Raw genomic sequence first — 27,452 nt, forward strand, 5'->3', positions numbered from 1 at the left:
AGATAAGATTGATTTTTATTTAAAATTTTTCGTTTTATTTTTTTTCTTGTAAACTTTTTAATTAAATTCTTTCATCATTTGGGCGTGCTGTCAAGTTCGTAAATTTGATTTTTTTAAATATTGAAATAAACAAGAAAGGAAAGGAAATGTTATTTCGAAGATTCGTGATTCTTCTATTTTTTTATTTATTTATATTCTGTTTTTCTTTTTTATTTCGAATGAAATTGGATCGGAAAACTAGCATAGATTTATTTCTTTGGTCAACCCATCTATCTATTTATCTATAGACCTTTCTATCTATCCACCTATTTTTCTGTATACGGTACAGGAACAAATACCTTCAAACTAGTAGATAGAAAGAGAGAGAAAGACAAAGATGATAGTATAGTAGAAAAGTAAGAAATTTTGTTGGATCAGAAAGAATCTTTGAGTACATAAATCGCAATGCCGCAAAAGAGTTGATCTTGCTTTCTCGTTATTTCAGCCAAAAGATATATATATCAAAGGAGATTTACGTTTAACCAACGTTAACGGTGGGAATGAACGTTTCACATAAGGTTTCTTCGTTTTGTTTGTTTCAGGCCATTGCTGAAACAGATAAAGAATTCGGCTGAGTCCCATATAGTCCTGGATTGTTCAACCGAAAGGATTTACGACGTATTGAAGCAGGCTCAACAAATAGGAATGATGAGCGACTATCACAGTTACCTCATCACTTCTTTGGTACGTACATTTTAATTAAATACGATTTTCTTTTTCGTGTATTTACGAGTTTCCATCTCCCCCTTTTCTTATCGCTCTTTCTCTCTGTCCGTTAAATTTTTTTTGTTTCTTTTTTGGGGAGTGTCGACACCATTTTATTTCCAAGTCTCACGAAATTTTCGAATCTAGTCACATTCAACTTATGAAATTAATTAAATGAACCAAGTTACTTAGTATACCCTACTAATTCTAAATTTTTCATTAAATTATTCGAGAATAATTATTATACTTACTTTCTCCATTTAATAAGCTATTAACGCATTTTGTAAAATAATATAATGCGAAGTATCGAACTAGAAATAAAACTACCATTTTATTTTTTCTTTATAAATAAAATTCATCGATATGAAATTAATTCAATTGTATATCAATCGGGGATTTGCAACTTTCTGCATGAATTACTCTACATTAGTTCAATTATCCTTCGAAAGGAAATTAAAACTCTATACACGAATGTAAATTTTTTCTTATTCTTAGGGAAATTTATCTTATCGATGAAATTATTTTTCTTTTCTTTTTTTTTTTTTTCTTTTATTTTTAATGCGATCTACATTTACGTATAAAGATAAAAGAAAATCCTGAAAAGATACGAAGATTCTAGTATACCAGGAAAATAATTCCTTTTTCAATAAATATCTGTAAAAATCGAGGTCGTCATTCGCAATATTCGAGATGGCGTTGCCTGTAAAATCATCCGTAAGAACACGCTGTGGGATCGATTATCGTAAAAGAAAACAAGACAAGAAAAGAAAAAGAAAGAGAAGAGAGAGAGAGAGAGAGAAAATGAAAGAAAGAAAGAAATGATGGCTTTAGATCCTACGTGCTGATCGAAGATTACAACTCTTCATTTCTTTTTTTATTTTCCCCCAACACCTTTGACATATCGATTATTCGAATTACAGTTAATCGCACTTAGAGAGAGTCTCGATGATTCTTCTCATTTTATTCATGAAAATTAATCGGGCATAAATTTTCTAAACGAGTACACCTTCTTGCGAAACTATTAATAAAATATTTCTCATCAATCAAAAACGAAAGATTTCATTCGTTGAAAGAAGATAAAATGTAAAAAACAACAAATACAAAGAGAGAAGTAGAGATAGAGATAGAGATAAAATAAATATACATTTGAATCGAATGTATATTAAACGTTTCAACAAAGTTTATATAATTAACTTTGAAATATATATGGTTTGGAAGGTTTAAAACATATCTACACAAATGTACATATACAAACGCATACACCCGAGCATGGGTTTATCAATGTTTAATATAATTGAATACGTAATAGAATGATTTAATTTTTCATTTTATATAGCAAATAGAATTATGTTAATTTCATTCGAAAATTATTAATGCTTTCATATTTACTTAATAAATACATATAGAATAGAATATTTGTTATCCCACAAATGTAGGGAAGAATTAAATTGTTTATTTAAAAGTTAAACCAAATTCACACACAAGTTCAAATAATATATATTTTATTTTTGTAATTCTTTTATAATACGCTTATACATCGAAAATATTTTCAAATTATTTGCAATTTTTATTTCTTTTTTTATTTCTCTCTCTCTCTTTCTCTCTCTCTCTTTCTCTCTCTCTCTCCCTCATGTTCAAACATTTATATTTTATAATCTCTCGCAAGATATTCTTTATTTGTTAAACATAGTGTTGAAAGTATCATCGTCCAAAGGATAAAGAAAAATTTTATTTCGCTTTTCCGGTTTTTCTTCGTGTATCTAAATGACAGAGGGAGAAAGAGATAGAAAGTAAGAGAAATAAAAAGAAATGTGGACCGTAGGTGATCGTATTATTCACGGAATAGTGAATCACGATGAGTCTGTTAATATTCGCGATAAGACTCATACCAAGTAATGTGATATATGCACTTATACTTCCTCTCTCTACTTCAACGAAACATTTCCCTCACACGTTGAAAACGATATTCAACGAATATCATCATGAACAAAGCATATTTACGATCCCTCTTTTCCCCACCACCGTTCTAAGACTAAAACCATATTCTTCAAATTTTCAAGCTAATCTACGAATAAAAAGAAAAAGGAAGAAAAGAAATTAGGATTAAATTACTACCGTCTCTCGGTATAGGAGAGGAAACAAAAAAGAAGAAAAAAAGAAGTATAATAATAACATTAATTCCGTTCGCGCGGTTTATTAAATATAACGAGGTGACTTCATTAATAAATTTTCATGCATTACAAAATCCGAATCTTTTTTTGCGTGCGTGTTGATTAACATTTCTTGCCTTTTTTTTTTTGTTTAACATTTTATTTTCCTTCTTTTTAACTCTTTCGAAAAAACCAAAAATAGAAAAATAAAATAAAATTTGTATATTTCAAAGCATGCTGTAACTACTACGTTGAGTATATATATGTATATATATAGCGATATTCGTGTAACGTAATAGCATTAGTACCAACGATAATCCAGTTGGCTGATGGCGAACGAAATAACCGTTGGATTCTATGTAGGTATGCTGTGAAAATTTAAAATTTTAAAAAGATAGAAAAAGGAGAGAATAAAAAAATGGGAAGGGAAAGAGAAAAAGAAAAAGTGAAAATACAAAACGATTCCAAAAATATGTAGATGAAAAAAAAAGAGAGAGAGAGAGAAAGAGAATGAAACAAGAAGAGAGGAGTGAAAATAAAAATTTACCATGGGTTTTCTTTTGTACCAACCTAAAAAAAACTAGGAGAAAATTGTAAAAATCGCCCTGAGTCACGTTTTTCGTATTTATGTATATATACGTATATTTAATATATTTCATATATTTTATATATATTTTATTTATATTTTATATATAAATATATATAGAATATATATATATATATATATATAGATATACATATGAGAATGCTCGTGTACTTTGTAGCTCCCTTTATTTTACCCCTCCATCAATTTATTTCCTTTATACTTTGCTAACGATAAGTAGAGAATATATCCGTGAGATGAGAGTACTCGTACGTTGTATAAGAGAAATAGTATAAATAAAATTCACCCCTCGATTCGCGTAAATCTTGATTATTATTATTCGAAATAAATTTAATAAATGTTTAAATATACATATTTCGTGGAAGAAAATAAAAGTAATATTTACGATTATTCTACCATATACTAATATAAGTATTTGATAAAGTGAGAGAAAGTGAATAAAGTATGACAGAGGTGAATAAAATCAAAGGAATAAATATTATACTAATTTACGTGATAGTAAAAATATGTAAATTTTTATGGAAAAAGAAAAGATCGAAAAAAAAAATAAAAAAGGCAAATGAAATAAATTCAAGAATAAATTTTGGTCTAATAATTCAATGATAATCAAAGAAAACGAATTTACGAAAATACATAAAAAGAAAAGGAAAACAAAAAAAGCAAAGTAAATATATAAACGAAGTAAAACGAGATGAAAGGAAAGGGAAATATAGACTAAGAAGAATGATTGAAGAATCGAAAAAACGGAAAAAAAGAAAACGAAAAAGGTAGAAAAGAATGATGAAAAAGAAGTAGTAGGAAGGAAAAGGAGTAAAAAAGGTGGCAGAGAAAAGCATAGTACGTGTTTCGTGCCAGAATGCACGACCGAACGATCTTCCCAATATCCTCGGATTCCCTGTGTCTTACGATATCCATTCTTATCGAAATCTTTCTTCTATCACCGACGCGGAAAGAGTCTCTTTGCGATTTTTCTAAGACGTCTACCACACCGAGATATGGAGAAAGAAACATAAGGTAAGTCGGGAGAATATGCCACAGCTAAGGAAAAAATCAATCTAAAAAGTACATAAATAAATTTAATGAAACTTAAATACGTGGATTTAATAAACATTGCCTCTATTTATTATATGCACAATAACATTTGTCTAAATATTTATTTATTTATTAATTAATAACAATAAATTAGTGCGTGTTGAAAGTGACATATTCCCCACATGCAGGGGTACTATGATGCCAATTACTCAAAAAAGAACTTAATTTCATATAAATATCACAAATAACTCGTAATTTAATACTTTTACAGTATAACAAATATAATTTCGATTAACTACATTAATAATTATAATAAATAGCTTCAAAAAAACGAAATAACTACCGTAATAGTTTTTCCTCTCTCTGCAGATATAACCGAAGAAACCTTTTTGGCACCTTTGCTTGCAATTACTTGATCAGGATCATTGTTTAATTGTAATCCTGTCTAGTTTATATTATAAATATTTCCTGGTGTTATTAACAAATTATGTTTCTCATAAATTTCTTGCAGCAATTTAAAGTAAATATTTACTTCAGTTCTGTTCATTCCAAGATTTCGAGCTATTGATCTTCCTTACGCTGTCCTAATAGATAATTCGGGATAACGCTTTAAAAAAGCTACAAGCCAATCTCGACCAGCCATTTTAGTTTTTGAACTAAGAGAACGCTTAATATTGTTCTTTTCTACAAACGAATAAGCTAAAAGTCGTATATCATTACGGGGTGGTGGATATTCAGTATTCTCTAATTTTTTAATGTATTGCAATAAAACGTCTTCATGTTGGTCCAAAAGACTTCGGTTCCCAATTTTTTTAGTAGAAGGATTCAAATAATAACGTTTTAGAGTATGGTATGGGATACCGAATGTCTTTGATGCTTGCCACACTGTTGTTTTTTCTTCAGCCAGTAGATCTAAAGCTTTTTTCAAAGTATCTTTTGTCCAGCTTCCTCAGTCAGTTTTTCTGAAGTATTTTCGAACCATAATTACCTTCAAAATAAAAGAATAGTAACACTCAATATTTCCTTCTTTTCTTTTTTCTTCTTTGTAATAAATTCATGCATAGTAGTGTATCGGTTGATCGTATGTTAACACGTGAGTCATACATAAGTTGTATTAAATTCAATCCTACGCGTAAACAAACATATACATCTCTATATCGTAAACAAAACTCGTACTTATATAGCGTTGAATTTATTATAAAATTATTTTTTAGATTTCGGGGCAAAATGCCACTGGCATATTACCCCAACTCATTTTGTGGCATTTTGCCCCGAATGCACAAAAAAATGTTAAAGTAAAAAAAAGAAAAAATTTTACTTGTTATGTTTTAAAATCAGTGCCGTTATGAAATATTATTAATTCTACACAATATACAAAAACTCGTTTTAAGAAAAACGTATAAATATGATAGAAAATAAACATTAAAGTTACAGAAAATTTTAGATTCTCACCAAGTTAATCCAACTGTGTCTAGAAAGCAACTGAAAACTACGTCGGTATACTGTAGTATTTACACAGTATGGTCAGCTGTACATAATAAACACCTCAATCTTGCTCCTATCGATATCTACTTATAATTATAGGAGATATAGCAAAGTAGCATATTCCTCGCACTGGCATATTCCCCCGACTCACCTTACAGAAAAACTCAAAAAAGGAAAGATATATGTTTCCTTTCTCGCGGTTTTTTGTTTCATATAAAAAAAAGAAAAAAAAAAAGAAAATAAAAACAGACGATTATCGGTACTGCAAATTCCTTTTCAACGAAAAATGTCCTCGATATTATTTAAGCATATTTTTTTGTCGTGAAATTATATCATAGATACGAAAATATTTCATTTAACGAACGGAAAAGAGAAAACAAATTTCATTAAATGTTAATTGGAATTTTGCTTTTTTTTTTTTTTAAAATTGAAAGATAAGCAAAATAAATAAAAGCAAAAAAGAACAAAACAAAAAAACAAGGAAAAATAACCAATGGAAATATCGTTTTGCGTTTAAAGTTGTAGAGCAAATCACCGATGGAATTTCAAGGAGGATTGAGAACGAAACTAGAAAATCGTTCAACATCGAATATTTCGAATCGATTTGCTCTCGAACGATTTGTAACGTTTTAATCTGATGTGAGACTAAACGGCGTGGAAAGTGGGATGAGAAGGGGAGGATAGGGGCGGGAGAATTTTCCCGTTTCCTCTATTTGCTTTCACTTAAAAAGAAACAAAACAAACAAAAAAAAAACAGTCCAAAAGTTATCGTTTTGAATAAATTTGTTAATAATTTCGTAATACGTCAAATTGAAAATATTGTATACACGAGAATACGTTTAATTCTATTTGCAATGACTTTTGATCGAGTTTATCCTGTAACAAGGATAACGAACGACGATTAAATTCTGAAATAATTAAAACTGATAATGCTCCCGTGGGAAATACTACGATAAAAGTTAGCGTGCTCGCAAGAGAAAGAGAGAGAGAGAAAGAGAAAGAGAGGAGAAAAAATTAACAAAAAAAAAAGAAGATTAAAAATAAAGTAACACCGGTAGAAAAATGGCTACGGTGTCTAATCATACTTCATTTTCGGACCGTACTTTTAAATCGTCGCTAACCAGCTGTTTGTCCAGCAAACTATTCTCACGCTGCGTCGCCAGCATAAAATAATTTTTTTCTTTTTTTTCTACAGTCACTTTTTCTCTCCTTTTATTTTTATCTACGAACGCATTATTTTCCATGATAATAAAGGATTTATTATCTTTCAGCGTTACGTTTATAAAAAAAAAAAAAGGAAAAAAAGAAATAAACCCATTTTTTCGTAATTAACATTTTGATCAAGAACACCAACATTGTTATTTTCCCTTTCAAATTTTTATTCGTATATATATATATATATTTTTTTTTTTTCTTATAAACACACACAAACACACACTCGTCTCTCTTTATGTTTTTGATGAAAATAAATAAATCGTTCAATAAATATCTTCTGTTGGTAAAGAATACTTGAATAAATAAAAAATAAAAAAAGAAAGAATTAAATACAGGCTAGAGAGGATAGGAGAAAAAAAATTCACAACCCCTAGCAAGGGATATATTTATATTATAATCGTAGCTTCGCAATGTGGAACGATTTATCTCGCGGTTTCCCAGCAGATTTCAATTTAGATCCATTAAAATGTAAATTAGCGCGGGTATTTGTTCAGACGCTTGGACCGGAGGTGTGCTTTCTTCGTAGCTCTTCCTGTTGACTCGACTCTTCCCAACGACCAAACCTACTACTAGATGTTGGAGAACTAACGAGAATGGGGAAAGGAAAAGGGGATAGTTTAACCCTCACCCACACCCCCTCCCCACAGCTTTTCGTAGTAGATCTGACCTACGAACGAATTGTTAAGGGTTGCAGTTACCATGGCACCCACTCAATTGCGGTCTCTCAACTGCGTTTAAATGTGTCTGTCGCCCTTTAAAAGGACGAACCAACGACGAAGGGATTTACTCTAATCCTGATTTGGATTCCCTATCGATTTGGATATATTTCACGAACTACCGCTGTGTGATGTTTGTTCGAACGAGAAAATGATTCGGATAAATAGATTAATTGATTTTTCTTTTGGTTAAATTTTTTTATTGTTTTTTCTTTTCTTTTTTTTTTACCATTAATTAACAAAATAAATTTTCGTTAAGATTGTTCGTTTTTGTTTTTTTTTTTTTATGAGAATCTTATTTCATTTATTTATTTTCAATTATTTGTTTCTTTTTTTTGGTTTTCTTTTTTAACTCATAGAAAATAATAGTTTGTTTATTTTCTTTTGATTTAAAAGAAAGTTCTGTTAATTTATTTTGATTAATATTGCTATCTATGAGAGAAAGAGAGAGTGAGAAAGAGATAATCGAATTTTCGTCGAATAATAAGACGAGCTTAGTCGTAATCGTTCTTGAAAAAACTTGACGAGAAATGAAAGGAAATCCGGAATTCAATGAAATGGATTTCGATCAAGATTATGAATGGTGTTATCTTTCAACAGAATGGTCCTAGTAACAACTTATCTCTCTCTTTCTCTCTTTCTCGGTCTATCTCTTTTCATTATTACAGAGTATAATTCAACTTAGAAACTTTCTTGTAAAAAAAGAAAACTCGAACTACTCCTTCTTCTTCATTCCATTATCATCATAATTTAAATTCAATTAACAGACTGTAATTATTATTGATTTTATAAGAAAAAATTATACTTTGGCCGCATATATTATAACATTAATGTACACTAATGTACAAAACATAAGATACTTGCACAAATAATATACATTATAATATGCATTATAATACGGTATTTCGTAATAAACTTAGGTGAAACTTATGTTAATGAAACTTACATTAGTGTGAGGAGGGACTTGACAGGATTTAATCACAAGACATGTTTGAAATTTAGTAAAGGCAACGTATTATCGAGGAAACGGTGCCGGTCATTATGGCTGTTATGCTTGTTACGGTTACGACGATTGTTATCATCGTTATGGCTTTCACCGCCATTAAGGTTCTTATTATACTGCGTCTATCAGACCACGTAATAGCTGTGAGAGTCCAGATACAGGACTTCCCTTCGTTCCAGTTGTGGTTGTTTAATATCGTCGATGTATTTGATATATATATATACGAGGACGATGCTTTTTCATACACAGATTCACGCGTTATTTTGTCATATTTCAAACGATCATTATCATACACGAGTATCTTGCTAAATCGTTCGTTTCTTTCTTAAAATGTGTATTCCCGTTATTTCATTTGAAAGTATAATAGAGATTCTCGATTGTAATCTTAATGCGTTTCTAATCCGTTTTGAGTGACATTAATTATTATAAGTTACACGAAATGTGAATAAGAAATTATTCGATATGGGTATTAAAAAATTTTAAAGGAAAGAAAAAAATAATAATTGATACAAACATTTCATAGAATTTATAATTGATCTATAAATTTATTTTATAATTTTTATCGATCTTATAGAACATACGCGTAAAACGAAATATAAATTTTGTTTTATAATTAAATCGTTTAATTTAATATACAATATTTTGAGTGGAACAAAAAATTGATTTATATTATTTCTCATACTTTTTGTAGATCATATAGATCATGACCTGTTGTTACGACAAATAAATGCCTTTTTTATCCTATTCTTTTTTTTAATTGTAAAATTAAATAAAAAATGTTACGAGTATAATAAAATTAATAATATATTTGTATATACGTATAGATAAAAAATAAAGGTGACGATTAAAAATCGATTGGATTCGTGTCTTATAATCTGAATTTTCCTTTATCTTCACTTTTATCGATCGCATCGATATCGAGAGCGTCTCGAGTGTCTTCGAGGGAGAAACCAAGCTGCGATTGGCCTACTTTTGTTGGTAATCGACGAGAAAAATCGTAAGTCTCCTCGTAAGGCGGAAGTTGCGAACTATTCTTTACTTCAGAAATATCTCGTGGTATTAAACGTAAAAAATTACCAAAATCCATTTATACAAAATGAAAATAAAAAAAAACATAACAGAAACAAAAACAAAATTTCGCGTTTCCAATCTTACAATAAGTTTGAACGAATAAAATAGACAAAAAAGATTAAAGTTCTTCTGATGATTGTTAAAAAAAAAAAAAAAAAAAAGAATGAAGAAGAAAAATAAGAAAAAAATTCTCGATTCGACGTCAAGCTTGATATTGCTTCGTCTTTTATTACATGAAGGAACCAATGTTAAAAACGACAGGGAAAAGAAAAAAAGAAAGTGATAATAAAAGATAAAGATTCGAGACAGTTGGAATGATCGATCACCGATCGATCGACTTTTGGAAACTTATCGAACAGGTGTTGTCGGACACAAAGTATAATAAATGGCTTCCTCATTCGTTCATCTCATTTCTTTTGATATATTCGAAAAGATTTATGAATCTACTATACATATATTGTACTTATGAATATACAAAAATGAACGACGAGTTAAGATATTATCTTTGATCATTATCATTAAATTATATTAGAAAAGAAAATTTTACTACAAAACGTTTCCTTCATTTTTCAACCCTTTTTTTTAATACTATTTTCTTTGTCCCCTTTTCTTTTTCTTTCCATCAATTTTGATGACTCTGAAGTTGGCAATTAACTCGAGAAACGCACGTTGTATCGCTAAAACCTTTTTTCACGTTTTTCACTACTTTTCTTACTTTCTCTCTTTCTCTCTCTCTCTCTCTTTTTTTCTTTCTTTTCTCTTCTCTCCTCCCTCTTTCCCATAGAAACACGAAACGAGTCACGGATCGATTTGCTATCAGCGAACAAACGGAGTTCGTTAAGTTTAACGTGTACGATCGGTACCATTATTTTCTAGAGGAGTTTATGTCGACTCACGAACCGTATAAAAAAAGAAATTTAAAAAAATAGAAGAAGAAAAAAAAAGAAAAAACACGTTACCCGTTTGACGATCGACTGGAATGGTGGAGAATAGAAAAACAAAAAAAGAAAAACAAAAAAACAACAAGGAAGAAATTCAAAAAAATCTATCAATCACGAGTCGCGAACGTTTTAATAAGTCATTTAACGGATTAAAACGAACTGCAGCAGTTCACAGTTCATTGATTAGATTATTAACTGCAATCAAGATAAACTTTAATTAAATACATTTAACTTTTCTTTTTTTTTTTTTGGTTGTAGTTGTATAAGTTTTGAAGCACAAGTTTTAATTTAAAGAATTCTTATTTATTTCATCAAATTTTTTATTTTGTTAAATAGAAAGAAAAATAAATAATACACTGTCGAGTCGAATTTTACTAAATTATTATTATATTAGCCTTAAGTATCGCAAACGTATATTGACGAAGTATAAAATAACTCGTAGATTAAAGTCAACGATAGCAAGAATGATAAAAAGAGAAGGAAAACGAGCGAGTTTACTTCAGCGTCAAAGTAACGAGCGATTCGTTGGTAAATCTGTCGGTCGTTTCCGTGCTCGACTTTGAAACGAGAATGTAATTATACTTCACCGAGAGTCATTATTCTACGTTAAATCCTAGATTTTACACTACCACTGAGTAAAGTTTGATCGGCCATATCGTTGCCAACTTTTCATAATCCGTTCAATATGCGAGTACTTTGGAAATGAGGCTTTCACAGTGGTCTTTCGAGTAAATCCACGAAATTGAGATCTTAGCTTTGCGTTCACCGCTCGAGAAAACTTGATAAAGCCAAAAAGGAAGGATTAAACTACTTGAATCTAAAAAAAAAAAAAGAAAAATGACAAATAATCGATAATATTCGAAAATTATATTATTATATCCTTAATTTCACATCTTTTTTTATAATAAGAAAATTAATTTTAATCACTACATTACCACTTTTCCATATGTACCCGTTTTAAATACACATGACGTTGTAATGTCACTTTTGTTAATCAAATGCAAATTGGCATAAAAAATTCTAAAGTTCAAATTTATAATTTTAATTAATTCTATCAACAAAATATGTTTACATACTTTACAAATAACAATAATATTCTTATCAGATAATGATACTGATATCTAGTATTTACATTAATAGATATTACATTAATAATGCTAATAGATAGATGAGTAGATTTTTGTTCATAATGAAGCTTAAACATATACATGTTTATCATATCAATTATTAACACATGAAAAGATAAAGAGAGAGAGAGAGAGAGAGAGAGAGAGAGAAAGAGACGGATATATATTAATAATAATTATTATTATCATTATCGGTTATAGACATTAATGAAGATAAATAAATCAATGAAAATTTTATTCAAACCCACAGGATCTCCATAGCGTCGACTTAGAAGAATTTAAACACGGCGGGACCAATATCACTGCTTTTCGTCTGGTTGATCCAGAGAAACCTGAGATTCAACGAGTTGTACAAGACTGGATTTATGGTGAGAAGCGTTATAATCGTGAACTCGACATGGGCCAGACTTCTAACAAGGTGAGAAAGCTCGTGTTACTTACCAATGTCTAAAATTCTAATTTATTCTATAATATATCAGCTTAAATCCTTTTCAAACTATCAATAAAAAATCTGACTTACGTTAGCGAATTCGAAAATCGTGAGTATTGATTTTAATCGTATTTCTTCTACCGTATAACTCTAATAGGTTAGACTGGTTTCAATATTGAACCGTTTGAAATTCATTAATTCTACTAATTCGAGCGTAAAATTAATTGACTAACAGTTATTCTCAATAATTATTTATTTCTCCAACGTTTTATTTGAGCTAGACAAAATGTATACGGAAACTACGAAAATATTATTCGTTATCGGATAACTTCATTCTTTTTCCTTACAAAAATTCAATTAACTTTAAACTTATCAATGACTCACGTATATCTATTTCTATCGAAACTAGTTCAAGAAGATCATTTATTCAATAAAAATTATTGACTTTCTAAATAATATTATAACTCATAAAAAATGTTGCCAAAAATTTTACTTTAAGTTATGATACGTTTAGTACTAATACGAAATGATACGACAAACAAAAAAATTAATCTTTCCAATTCAAATAAATTTCTTTAACAATTGTTAATAAATATTAAAAGAATCATATCGAAACGTACACTGAGTGAAAAGTTTTCACGCAGATATGTGATTTAAATTAAGAACGAGATAGAAAATGGGGTTGGGAACAAAACTCTATAAGAGGAAAAAGATCTTTCTAGGAAGATATCATCGATAGTTGCGAAATGCAATTGAGAGAGAGAAATCACAATAATTGGACGTAGACGATTGAAAAGTTCATATGAAAAATTGAATTTTGTATATCGATAAAAAATGACAGACGAACTGAGAAATATTGCAAGAGAGAGAAAGAGATCGAAAGAGAGAAAGAAAGATGAAAAGGATGTTGCTCATAAGAATGCAAATACTGTGTGGAAGGTAAAGCTTGTGCTGATAATGGTGCAATTGCAACGAGACTGGTGGTAGTGGTAGTGGTGGTGGTCGTACACGCCTTTTGGGCTAGTAAGCTTGTCGTGCGTGTACAAAGCCCATTGGAGAGAAGGGCTAGATCGAGCGAACTATTTGCCCAGAACTCAAGTGCACAAGGGAAACATAGATGCTAACGTCTCTAATTAAACAGGAATAGCTAGCACAGTGTAGATTCTCTCTCTCTTCTCTCTCTCTCTCTCTCTTTCTCTCTATCTAGCTATGTGTATGTTACCTAACCCTCGAACTATATGGACGAAAACGTATGAGAGCACTACTCCATATGCGTACCTTTAATCGTGTCTCTTCTCCCATATTCGAGCGATACAATCTCTTGAAACTGCCGAGAGGAACGTTGGAAGGAACGTAGAAACGAAGGAAGGAAGGAAGGAAGGAAGAAACAAAAGTTATAGTAGCTATTGCACAGAACCTGATCTAATTTCTTGATATTAACGTATTTTATCCTTTACTATACTACTACTTAATTACATTTTATACATTTTAATTAAATAACATTATTCATTAATTTCATTTAATAAATATATTCATTATAAATTCCGTCTGAGAAAAAAACAGGCAACACTTCGTACTCGATACGCAATTTTAATTTCGAATAACGTAAGAATATGTTGTTCTTTTTCTCAAGTTTTAGAGACACTTTTATACCAAGCCATAGAGTACTATTATCGAGAAATGTATGCAGGAAAGATTATTTTCAGTCGCAATATAAAGCACAGAGGGATATTCAAGTTGAATCGAATAATCGTTAGAAAGGTGAAAGTGGAAAAATAAAAACGAGGATTTCTAGTCTCTGTAAAGAGAGATAGAGATAGAAAGAAAGAGAGACTGTATTTATCATCGTCAAAGATCCATATCCAAGATCATTGTAGAGAAATCTTCTTTGCTGGGAACTTGATCGTTTCGAAATGATTTTGTCAGAATGGAAGGAAGTTGACGGGATGTGTTAGGTAGAAAGAATCGGTTTACAAGATAGAACGAGCTAGTAGTCTGTCTGTCTCACCTTGGAAATAATCTTGATGGATGAAGGAAGAAGATGGAAAAGGTGAAAGGGAAGAGAGAAAAGAAAGAAATGTGTAGGAAGGGAAAGGTTTGGGGGTGGGGAGGGAAGGGAAGGGGAGTAGAGTGTAAAGGAGTTCACACTCGGAGGTTCGTGGAATCGAGAGCGATTAGTCATTTGCTAGCAATTAGCGACTATCGTTGGAGATAGTCATTGCCAAGCCGTAATAAATCGTTCGTTTGGTCTAACGAACACACGATCTGTCTTCGAAAGTGCGACTAGGCTATATACTCCGTCACGTTTAGATCAGATCCGAATGAATTCCAGGACAATGACGCGAAGACGATAAATCTACTACCCCTCTCGCGAATCCTGCCAGTTTGCGAACGGATTCCTACTCGATCTTCCTCTACGTTAGTACTATCTATGTATAGATATATGTACCTCTGTATTATATAGAGACATATAAATCACGTTCGATTCTGGATCATTTCTATCTTTCGAGAGTAGATCCGATTCGATGGAAATGGAAGTTAAAAGATCAGGATTTTGGTGCTATATCTATATACTACCATTGCGGTAAGAAAATAAAATGTAAGGAACATTAATTTTTTGACAGGATCGTAAGGATTTTTATTTAAATACATTTTTTTTTTCAATGGAATGTCGATGTGTTAGAATAATATTGATGGATATGACACGTTAAATGACATAACTATGGAATTTAATATTCATTTAGTATTGGACGTAATCAATGCACGTTATGCAAGTTGAGTGTTGCAAACGGAATAATAATCTATAAGAAACATTAATTTTAATTAGGAATATAAAGGATATTTAAACAGAGACAATTGGAATATGATAAACGAAATTAATTAGTATTGACATGTTAAGTTTAGAATCTAGTATTAATTTTCTATTGGACATAATCAATGCACTTTATGTAAATTTAGTATTGCAACAGAATAATCCATAAGATTATAATTAAGATTATGATGGATATTTTAAAAGAGAATTAGAATATGTTTAAAGTAATTTTAATAATATTAAAGTACATAAAACACGTAACTATAGAATTTAGTATTTAATTTTATATTAGACATAATGCATGCACATAATGCAAGTTGAATATTACAATTGAATAATCCATATAGATCCGAACCGGTTTGATCGATTAAATGAGCCATATCTCAATTACAAAGCTCATACGTATACGTCTATAGAATAACATGTAACTATGTGCATCAGTATACTAACGTTTACATATAAACCGTCAATGATCCTATTTATCGCGATAGAATAGCGTTCGTAAGCTTTCCTGTTTACGTATGTATCTACAGATATGTGTGTGTGTGTGTGTGTGTATGTATATGTGTATCATTAAAACTCGATAAGAGATCGTCATCGTGGATGATAGCATCTTTTTCAATTCTATAGTTTGACAGCATTTGAATTAGGAGATATTCGAGAGCTTAGGGATGACAAGTGGGTAATCATTTATATAATCGATTGTATCGACCCATATTGAAATGACAGTAGAGAATTGTTAACATTTTTGAAAAAAAAAAACAAAGTATTTACACTTTTTGTTGCAATATTTAATTTGAAAAAGAATTATTAAAAATATTAAAGCTTGATGTTTCAAAAAGAAAAAAAAGTGTTCACAATTTTTATTAACTAAAGCTATTGAATCTACGTGTTAATGTATATTTAGTTAATTATTTCTAATTTTTATTACTAATTCGAGTGTTAAAGCTTAAATATTAATTATAAATAAGTTGATGATCATTAGCGTTAATCTAGTCCCCTTCTAGTTCAAAAAAAAGAAAAAAGAAGAAGATATATAAATTGAAAACTCTTTGGTAGAGGAGTAGGTCCCATTGGGGAAATGTTAATTGGTAAGTGTAATGAACGAATCTCGTCCCTTAAATGAGTTAACGAAACAAACTCGAGGATACTCCAGTAACATCCGTGGAACGGGAGGAAAGCTAAACAACTCGAGCGTGCAATTAGCGGCGGCCTCGAAGCTGCTCTGCTACCTCCCCGTTCGATGGCCCACCGAGGAAACAGATTGTGCATCGTATCGTGCATCTGCCACTACTACCTACTAGAAACAGAAAGAGAAAAAGAGAGAGGGGGAAAAGAGAGGGAGTGAGAGAAATACGGAAAAGTTGAGAAAAGCGATAGCCAACGTTTAACCCGTTTTCATCCCACCCAGTCAACATCTGCCACCGGTAGCAACACTTTTTCTCCTCCTTAAAAGCTACCGAATTGGAAGGGATCCTATAACCAAGGCAAAGGCCAATAGCACGCGTTTCTAACAACTTACCCGGATAACTTTTTGCCGACGTTGCGTGATAGGTCGTTATGACGCTGGTGAAAGGGAAAGAGAGAGGGAGAGAGAGAAGCTTTCAAACCAGCTTTTCAAAACGAACACCCGTCTGGCACGTGCGACATTCGGACGACTATCTTGCACGTTGCTTTTAGCTGACTATGTCATATAAATTATATCATACGAATATCGTCGTTGTATCATTAGGATGTTTCGATATTTTTTTATTTATCTTTTAAACAACTTCCAAGTATTTAAGATCTTTATTTATCGTTAATATTAATATCGATCAATAATTAGATTTATCGTCAAATTATTTGACAAAATGTATCACTGTTATTATACTTTAATGATTAAACGCGTATTTTATAAATTATGATAATTATATGTGATACTTATGATTACTCGAAAAAATATTTCTTTTTTTTATATTAGTGAATAATTCCATATTATATTAATCATGATGGCAATCATCATATCTACTTTAATGTTGGAAATCAAAGAAACCGCATTCCTTGCAGACCTATTCCCGGTAGATCTCTATTAAGGTACGATAGGGACATTTTACCTTTTTTTCTTCCTTCTATCTCTCCTTTATCCCTTTTTTTTTCTTTTCTCTACCTTCCTTTCGTTCCTTGCTTTCCAACGAAAGCCACATTTGCTCGTTTGATCTGTGACCTGTTCATAACGCGATGAAAACGACTGTGCTTATTGAGGGGTAGAAGATCGAGGTACCTTTACGTATATATGTGTGTGTATTTATATATATATATAATACTGCTACTATGTGGACGTGTGTGCACGAGTGTGTGTGTGTAAACGTAAGCTTTGAGATTTTTTGGCGATCATGATTTAAAAGATCTTTTAAATTTATCCTTCGACAAATAAATTTGGTTTTTAATTCTATTAGGATCCTCGATATTTTCAAGATGAGTGAGCTTCAATAACTTTTTCTCTATTAATTTGTATAAACAAATGTTTTTAATAGAGGTTCAAGTATATTAAGTAAAATATTGATTACAATAATATATGACAATTTTATTTAACAGTTGCATTCCATTATACAATAGTATGTAACTTGTAATTTGAATTGTTTTTTTTTTAAAGAGATTTGCGATACTCGATGAATTTGTTGAAAAATAAAAATACTCGGTAAATGTCAAAAGTGAAAACAAATTTATTCCTTGATAACGTATTGACATAGTGATTAAAACATATCTCGTTTTACTTTGGTAGATCAGAGAAATTGTAGCTCGATGGTGTGAATAGAACTTATTGAGAACAAACTCGTGGATGGTAAAGGTTATGGGTTGCTTCCGATAGAAACGAGAAAAGTATAGAACCAGTGGGGACCATCTATCTTTTGGTAAAGGATAAACGTGGATGAAGGCGTTGAACCGATCACTATGTCTACTATCTGAACAGTGGAAATTCCACTTTCTATTAAAATCTTTTATCATTTTATTTTCCAGTTTCTTCTATCATTTTTTATGCCAAATCGAACAACTATTTGTTCAATCCAATAGAAAAAAAACATTATTATTTTATTGAAGACAAATTTTAAGGAAGAAAATATTTTAATTTCGATACATTGTTTGACGCGTAATAAAATTGAAATTTATCTGCAAAAAAAAAAATTCTTATTAATCTTCGTTTCGTTCACAGATAAATTTGAAAAGATGAATTTAACAACAACAACAAAATTAACTTACAAATCACGATAAATACGTGCTAAATTTTCTTTTAAAATTACGTAAAACAGATATTGTTAAAGAAACATTTTGAAATAATAAATTTTGTATTTCACATACTTCCTCTCTCTTTCAATCTCTTACGTTTATTATATTCTATGTAGTATATATATATATATATATAAAGATATATATGTCGCAGAGGATATCAGGAAAATCGTCTCGAATCACTTGGCACCGGTTCAGATCAATATCGGAGACGATCGAACACCATGCGATAATATTTCTCGAACATGGCGCGTCCACGGAAGCACGCGGTACAACGCATCGTGGAATTTATAAGATTATTACGAGAGAATAAAGCATTGCCGTAGAAGTTATGCGCGTACCATATGCGAGAGGGTCTATGGTGAAATAAATCTCAGTTCCTACTTCCTTCATGGCCAACGAGATAATCGATAAAACCAACTTAACGTTGCTACGTAATTTCAATCGATTCCTATAAACTAACTAAAAGATTTCATTTCAAAAAAGTAATTTTCAATCATTTACAATTTTGACTCGTCTAATAAAATTCAATAAAAAATATTTTGTACTTTGAATAAAATCATATTAAATGTGATCATTTTAAATATCCTATTTATTAATTAATTTTAATTAATATAATATAATTTTAGAATAATTTATACGTATATGGATGATGTATTCAATTAATTTAAATGAATTCTACTAAAATTTTACATACTAGTGACAATGAAATGTACTTAATTTTATTTCAAAAAATCTGATTATCAAAAGCTATCTATTAACATTGTTAAATTTTGAATCAAAGCATATTCATTTATATTCAAAATTATATTTATTACATCATCGAAATGGTAATGTCTTTTACCTTATTGTATCATACAGATAATATAATTTCATGTAATTTAACGAAGCTAATTATCGATTACTCAAAAGTCACGTGTTTCTCTTATCATAAAATGATGCATACTTTCGAGGCTTTTATTATACGATGTTATAATATAATTAACTAACGTTAATACCGATGATCTTCTTTTTGGATTTAGATGAACATTTATCCAACGCTCAATTAATTCGAGTACTTTTCATCTTGAAAGTCTTCAACGTTCCATTTAACATAAATTAAATAATCATTCATAATTTTACATTAACCGAAAGATTATTTAAAGTGAGATAAAAGTTACTCTTAATTTATCCTTTACATTTTTCAAATCAAATTCGTTCTGTTTTTTTACAAATCAATGTAATTTGGAATAAAAAAATTTTATACTCTATATCTATCTCTATATATATCACTATATCTATCAATTTTACAAACAATTATTCTTTTTATTAACATAGGAGCTTACATGTTTAGTAATGTAATTGTCAAAGAGATAGAAAATAAAGGAAATAGAAATAGAAAGAGAAATATATACATATATAGTAGATAGAGTAAAACTAATTATCTCGATCACATCGTACGAATCACCGATATATTGATTCAATTACGGATGGGAGTTGGAACGAGTCGTTGTTATCGACAGGCTGGAAATATAACCGGGGAAAAAATTTTTCGTTACATCGTTTTGTAAGAGGGACACTCACTCCGGAATGTCCAACATGCTTTTTAATTTTTATTCCGATTCTCGTTGGAAATAATTCGACAACGTGTCAATTTCAACGAACTTTATTATCCAATTTTCCGCCAAACTAATCTCGAAGTTATTTATTCCTCCTTTTTTTTTTGTTTTTTTCCAATCATTAATATCTTTAAATCTAATAATAATTTCTAATCGTTAAATTTTTTAATTCCATAAACTTCCTTAACAATTGCAACGACAATTTTTAATATAAATTTTATTTAATCCGAGAAAATAAATAAAATTCTTTGAACTTGACTTCTTAATTAAATCACTTATAATTGTATTTGATACCAGGAGTAGATTTTTTTATTTGATAAAACTCGAATAAATATTTTTTAGTGAATATTTTTTGTATATAAAATATAGTACAATGTTTCTTGTTTTAATATCAATTTAATAATTCTATTTTTCTTTTTTTGATTTCATGTATGGCTATTACAGAACAACCAGACTTGTATAAAGGTAAGAAAATATAAGTAGCATTTTTTCTTTTTTTTCTTCTACTTCTTCTTTCGATATCCAATAAATCATTGATCATTACGTATAGTGCTTGAATATATGTCTAATTGTTTCATTACCAGTGAATTATTAGAGGTTTGAGCGTGTTCGATTTCGACCATCAAGCAAGTCGTCCGTTCAAATAGATAGTCATGCGGGCACCAATGTGAATGGATATCGAAAGTGTACGTAGACATTCTCATTACTCGATAACATCAAATTGCACGATACGACGAACGTAGATCTACCTTGTTTCTGAATATTGCTTCTAAACGAGAAGATATATATATTCTATAGCAATTTTATCTATTATGTCTAGAATAAAATCTAAATAAAATAATAATGTATAAAAAATCATATTTTCATTATTCTGAAAAAAAAAATATATTCATCATTATTTTACCGTTTACAATCAAAAATAAAAAGTATTAAATAATTAGTTTATTAATTAAAATTTGTTCTGTAATAATAATATTGATTAATAAATATTATTATATTACTTTAATTTATTTTCTTACATAATATTGTCTAAATCGAAATATTTAACAATTAATTGTAAAACATTGCCGGGTCGATAATAACTCGCGTAGAAAAATTGTTGAGAATTTTAATGAAATATTATTACGTCGAAATAAAAATACAACTTCGTCGTCGTGAATAAATTTCGTGAAAAAAAAGCGGATATATCAGATGAATTTGTTTGGTGAAAAACTTATATAGATCATAACACGAAGTAGATCGTAGGTAGCGTGTAAGTTAACGCGTGTTAGTATCCAGTATATCGAGTCAGCTTCGTAAATAGTTCTCATTCTCGTCAACGAGAGCTCGTAAAAGCATGTAAGGATATTGGTTGTCCTGAATGTTAGCTCATATATACCCCAACACTGACAACATATATATACCTACGAAACGATATCGCTTTTTTACAACACCCAGTAACGTATAATGCGAGCTACGAAATGTGATGAACCCAAAGTTAGAGACATCAAGCAACCGTGAAATTCTATCGAAAAAGAAATAACAGATTTATTTGTTGTCACATAAATATACTCAATATTATTTCTCATATTGTATACTTTCATTTATTTCACCAATCAACTATCTTCCTATTTCATTTATTTTTACAATCTAATTTAATTCATTTGATTTTGTATTTTTTTCAGACTGAAACATCTTTGATGTACGACGCTGTATATCTTTTTGCCAAAGCATTACACGACCTTGACACTTCTCAACAAATCGACATCAAACCACTTTCATGTGAATCTACCGACACCTGGCCTCATGGATATTCTTTAATTAATTATATGAAAATCGTAAGTATTTCGATAATATTGTATTATAAAAGTTATACGCTCGTTATCATTCCAATAATCATTCTTCTATTATTTATTAAAAAAAAATTCTCTTACATAAATAAATGAAATCTAGCTTTATTATTTATTTCAAATACATATTCAGTATAGAATACGTATAATAATCAAATAAAACGTATTTTCTGAAATTGTGGAGATATTGATCGTTCGATAGTTTCTCTACAATGTAATAAGCTATTATGTATACATGTACAAGGATATGCCTAATCTGACTCATTAGAGCGTGTGTATGTAGGCAATGTATGCCATGTGCGTGATAACTATAGTGTGGGCTTTAGTGTGAACACAACAAGGATCTATGCACGTATTACCAACCAACAAACCCTCCTCTCTCTTTTTCTCCTTCTCTCTCTCTTCCTTTTCATCCTTTATCATACATCCCTACGCCCTTATTCATTCCCTCTTCCTCTTCCTCTCACTCTCTCTTTTCTTTCTCTCTCTCTCTCTCTCTCTCTCTCTCCTTGTCTCTCTTTCACTGTACAACAGGAACACGAGCGATTGTTCAACGGAACAATGGAAAGTTACTCCCGTTTAAACGAAGCCGTCGTACTCCCTTGACAAATTGTCGCTTGTGGTTTTGCACCGTTGAAACCTGTCCACCGCCTACAACGCTTATATCAGCCACACCAATTCAAAATCTACCGTTGAGTTTGATCTCTATGGTTTCTACATTCCTAGATCCTATATAAAGGATTATTTCTGTGTCTTCGATTTATCGAAATATTCCACATTTAATCGATCCTTATATGTGCTCGTAATTATGAAAATAGTCTAACATGAGTCAAAATTTAAAAAAATATTGAGTCTTATAATTATTTCACACCACATTATTTTAAGCTAACTTAATTCAATGTTATTTTCATTATATTATCAAAAATCAATCGTTAGATAGTGTTTGTTATTTCAATATCATATGAAATTCATTTAGTGTTCAAATGTTAACCTTTAAATATCAACATGAGATATATGACTTAGACCACTTTCATAATTATGGGCTCATATAGCCTTGTCGTCTATTGAAATTTAATTCTTTTCGTTATTTTAACACATTGAGTGCGGTGTCCCAATTTTGATATAATTTCAAAAAGACGATCACCAAGAGACAATCAGTATGCCTGAACGGAAAGTTTACTGTCAGTCCCTGGGGACTGACATAGCACTCGACGTGTTAAACATTTTTTTTTTAATTTTTTATTTTTTTACGTCTAGGATAAACTTTATTCATTATAGATACTTTCTAAGAAATATTTTATCTTTTATTAAAAAAAAGAATATTAAAAAAATCGTATTAATATTTGATTTGATTTTTATATCATTTTTCTCATTGAAATATATGAAGTATTGTTGTATCTACTCTGAAATGTTATGTTGTAATTTTTGACATTAATTTAATCACATTTTGATGTCAAAATATTTTTGTGTTATTTTTATAGATTGATTGTTTTATATTAAACACAAAGTTACTATATATAGATTTAGTACGCATTATAGGAAGATTATTTAGATATATCTTGTACGTGTTCATATTAACACAAGTAGAATTATTAAACTCTCTCTGGTCGTGTTACTTCGAAAGGTCCTAGTGGTCAACCGAGTAATATTCACGACTCGACAATTGTAATCAACATGTTCGATAATTAACAACTCACTATCGCGTCTGTCTCTGTTGTGGTTTCTATCGATTACAAAGGTATCTCTAGATGAGTTTTCATTAAATCTTACCTTCACATTCATGGAATACATACGTACACATCTCTCGTATCATTGTAAATGTATGTGTAATACAAAAATAGTAATTATTTATTCGTAGGTTGAAATGACTGGTTTAACTGGGATCATCAAGTTTGATCATCAAGGATTCCGTTCGGATTTTATTCTAGATATTATTGAACTTAATAATAAGGATGGTTTGAAAAAAATTGGCACGTGGAATAGCACCAAGGGTATAAACTTTACCAGAAGTTATGGAGACGTTTATACGCAAATCGTTGAAAATTTACAAAACAAAACTTTCATCGTTACGACGATATTGGTAAGAATTTTTAATATACTTTATTGATTTTTCTTTTTTTTTTTGAAGTAAAAACTTCTTTAGAATGGGAGTGATCTGAAAAGTAAATAAACGGTAACGCAGCTGTGTAACGAAGCTATGTAACGAAGCTATGAAACGGCTGCTATACTAAATAATGAGAGAAAAAGAGACAAACATATAGGATTTAGCCTGCAAGAGAATGAGACGGAATATAGCTACACAGTTTTTCCTATTCTCGGTCTCCTCTTTATGCTATGCTTCGTAGTTATCGCTCCTGGTTTTATATGTGTGTGTTTGTGCGCGACTGCATACTACAAAGCGTGGACACGTATTCTTTCGATACTCGAAATGTTTGTAGGTACGAGCGATAGAAAGGTAAAAAAATAAACAGAGATAAGCACGTAGGTATGCGGCAAAAGTATAAGGTCTAAACCAACCGATAGTCGAAATAAAGAAAGAAGGTGCGTGGTCTGTTTTTATTTTACCAAACGTGGTATTTCTTTTCTATTTAAAAATGTCAGATTTTAGACATTTGTTCAGATATTTATTTCGTAAATATTATAATAAATAATTATGAAGTACATAGAATATATAATAATTGTATTGTCTGAAATATTAAAAAAAAAAAACGGATTACCAGATACATCAGAGAAAAAGAATTAGAGAATACTGTGGAATACATTAGGAGTAGCTGACAAATTCCACTCAAGACTTTCAGAAAAAACTCACTACTTTTCGGAAAAAGCCTCACTACTTTTCGGAAAAAACCTCACTACCTATCGTATTTCCGATAAGTCCGTAGGGTCTTTCCGATAAGTCCGTAGGTTCTTTCCGATAAGTCCGTAGGGTCTTTCCGATAAGTCCTACGGACTTTTCGGAGATACCCTATGGAGTTCGACGGAAGGCGTTTGTGCATTTCTTGCATGCAGAGAGTTTTTTAGTTACCATACATTTTTTAGTTACCAGAAGCAACTTGTGTCATTTCTTCGAATTGAGAGCCTACCTACTGTGTAGTATGTTATGTATTATATGGTAATAAAACGTAAAATAATTTTTGAAAGGGATAACAATATTATAAGAATAATATTATAAAAAAACGATCCTACAATTATCTTACACCTGATATTCTGCATTCGTCTCATTCTTTTGAAACTTAGTTTTTCGCAGGTTTCACTTCTGACACGTGTGATCTGTCCACATGATATTTTTTTTTTTAAACGTCGAATTAAGATTTTCAATATTATTAAGAACAATCGTGCTTCCTTGGCACTTCACCTGAGTCAGTTATTATTGTTTCATAGTTAAGATTATATTTTCATACACGGTATATATAATAATAATAATAATAATTTATATAAAAAGTTCATTTCATATATTACTTATATTATTAATTATACACGGGGACATAATTTAATTCATGAAAAAAATACATTAATGTTGAAAGTTAGAAGTTTTTTGGGTGAAAAATGGTTAGACGTAATTAATATAAATATAAATTTTACTTTAATAATAGAAAAAGCAATTAAAAAATCCAAAGTAAACTTGCTCTCTGTCTCTCTCCCTCTCTCTCTCTCTCTCTCTCTCTCTTTCTCTCGGAGGTGTTCTTTCTTTTACACGTTCTCTCGTTTAATTTGTTTTTTTGGAGCTGGTAGAAAATGAAAGATTGAGCAAAGAGAGTATAGCAGAAGGAGGAGGAGTAGGAGTAGGAGGAGGAGTGGGAGTAGGAGGTCGACTTAATTGAAGTTTTCACGAAGCTCTCTAGGCGCATTACTTATTCTCGCGCTAATTGCGGCGACACATAATGTACTCGCTAATGTATTAACCGAGAAGAGTAGAAACTCTCGACGAAATACGGCAAGTTACCACCGCGATAGTGCAAAGCCGTGAAGTTTAGTGAGAAAATGCCTTTAGGCTTTTCACTAAACTCGATACCTTCGTCTTGCAATAACATCTGTACATGTTTATGTGTGTGTGTGTGTGTGTGTGTGCGTACGTATGTATGCATGTGAACGCACACGGATAATAAAATCTCAAAAAATTCATCTTGGACATTTGTCGGATATTAAATGTCGCGCGAAGTAATTAAATAAAATATTTTAAATGAAAAAAAAAGGTTATAAAAGAAGTAACGAAAAATATGAAAAAAATTGGAAACATTTCGACAGTTTAATAATTTTTGTAATCGGAACTATCTGACACTTTGTTATTTGTTTGGTTTTTTCTTTTTTATTTATCGTTGGAATTTGTTTAAGTTAATTAAGAACTCGATCGAACTTACTAGAAGAGATAAAAACTGGAATGCGATTTTCTTGCGAACGTAATAAAGTTTAGAAGTCTTCCCCCGTTGTTGTGTCGGTTGCAAAGCTTTTTTCTTTCTTTCCCCTTTTCCTTTTTATTTTTCTCTTTGTCTAGCGTAATAGACATACAGATGTTACGTTGTATGTTTTTCTCTCTCGAAGACGAATAACATGGTCGCGTTAGCGAGCACATAAACCATACGATGACTCGGTTTAACTACATTCCAACGTTTCGTCTTTCAAAGCACGCAACAGTAACCGAGTAAAACTACGAAACGAATTCCTTGAATATTTTATGAAACACTCGCTATATATATTGAAACTCGTGCAAGGGTGGGTCCATATAATAATGTGTTACGAACTATTTCCTCATTCATAATACGTTCAAGTCAAATTTTCGTTTTATTTGTATCTTCTTTTTCTTTTTTATCTCCGAATTTTATGTTGAAAAAAAAAACAAATATCTAAATACATCATTTATATACGATAACAAGTAATAATATAAAATTGGATTATTTTTATAGCCTTTAATTAAAGTTATTATTGGATATATCAAAATAAAAAAGAAAGTCGTATACTTAGAGATTAGCATAAATATTTAAATTTATAAATATTTGATAATACTTTGTATGGACCAGCTTGTTATATGTTTATATGTAAATTTTCCACATAAACAAAAAAGAAATGTAATGGAGAGAGACAAAATATCCAATGTGGTCGTTTCGTTCCCCTCATATCGATAAAATCACGGTGAGAACCCTATATCAAATTTTTTCCCCATACGATTTTACGTCTCCGTTTTCCATGAAAGTTAAGCTCTTCCCATCTCCACCCCTTTCACTCTCGCATATTCGTATCTTCGACGTACGAGGAACAATTTCCAAGATAAGGAGCATAGCCTCTCTCTCTCTCTCTCTCTCTTTTTCTCTTTCTCTCTCATTTTGCTTCAAAGTTGCTCAGATATTCTTGATCTTATTATATCGTTCGTTAGTAAATTTCTTTTTGGTCGTTTTTGTTCGTAAAATCTAACAATTCTCATGATTTACATTTTAGG

General features: G+C 30.4%; 1 protein-coding gene across 7 annotated transcripts in view; it reads left to right on the forward strand.

Moving 5' to 3' along the window:
* The window catches only part of KaiR1D (Kainate-type ionotropic glutamate receptor subunit 1D), a 235,490-nt gene that overhangs the window by 190,103 nt on the left and 17,935 nt on the right, over positions 1–27,452 (forward strand). For all 7 annotated transcript variants that reach the window (XM_089179391.1, XM_015315562.2, XM_015315551.2 and 4 more), the window contains 5 exons: positions 582–723; positions 12,339–12,506; positions 20,637–20,657; positions 21,857–22,009; positions 23,880–24,101. In XM_089179391.1, the coding sequence (XP_089035517.1) occupies positions 582–723; positions 12,339–12,506; positions 20,637–20,657; positions 21,857–22,009; positions 23,880–24,101 (706 nt within the window). The remainder of the gene's footprint in view (positions 1–581; positions 724–12,338; positions 12,507–20,636; positions 20,658–21,856; positions 22,010–23,879; positions 24,102–27,452) is intronic.

This window comes from Polistes dominula, unplaced genomic scaffold (genome assembly GCF_049000335.1).
Source record: "Polistes dominula isolate Pdom_NZ unplaced genomic scaffold, Pdom_raw_medaka contig_373, whole genome shotgun sequence".
NCBI lineage: Eukaryota > Metazoa > Arthropoda > Insecta > Hymenoptera > Vespidae > Polistes > Polistes dominula.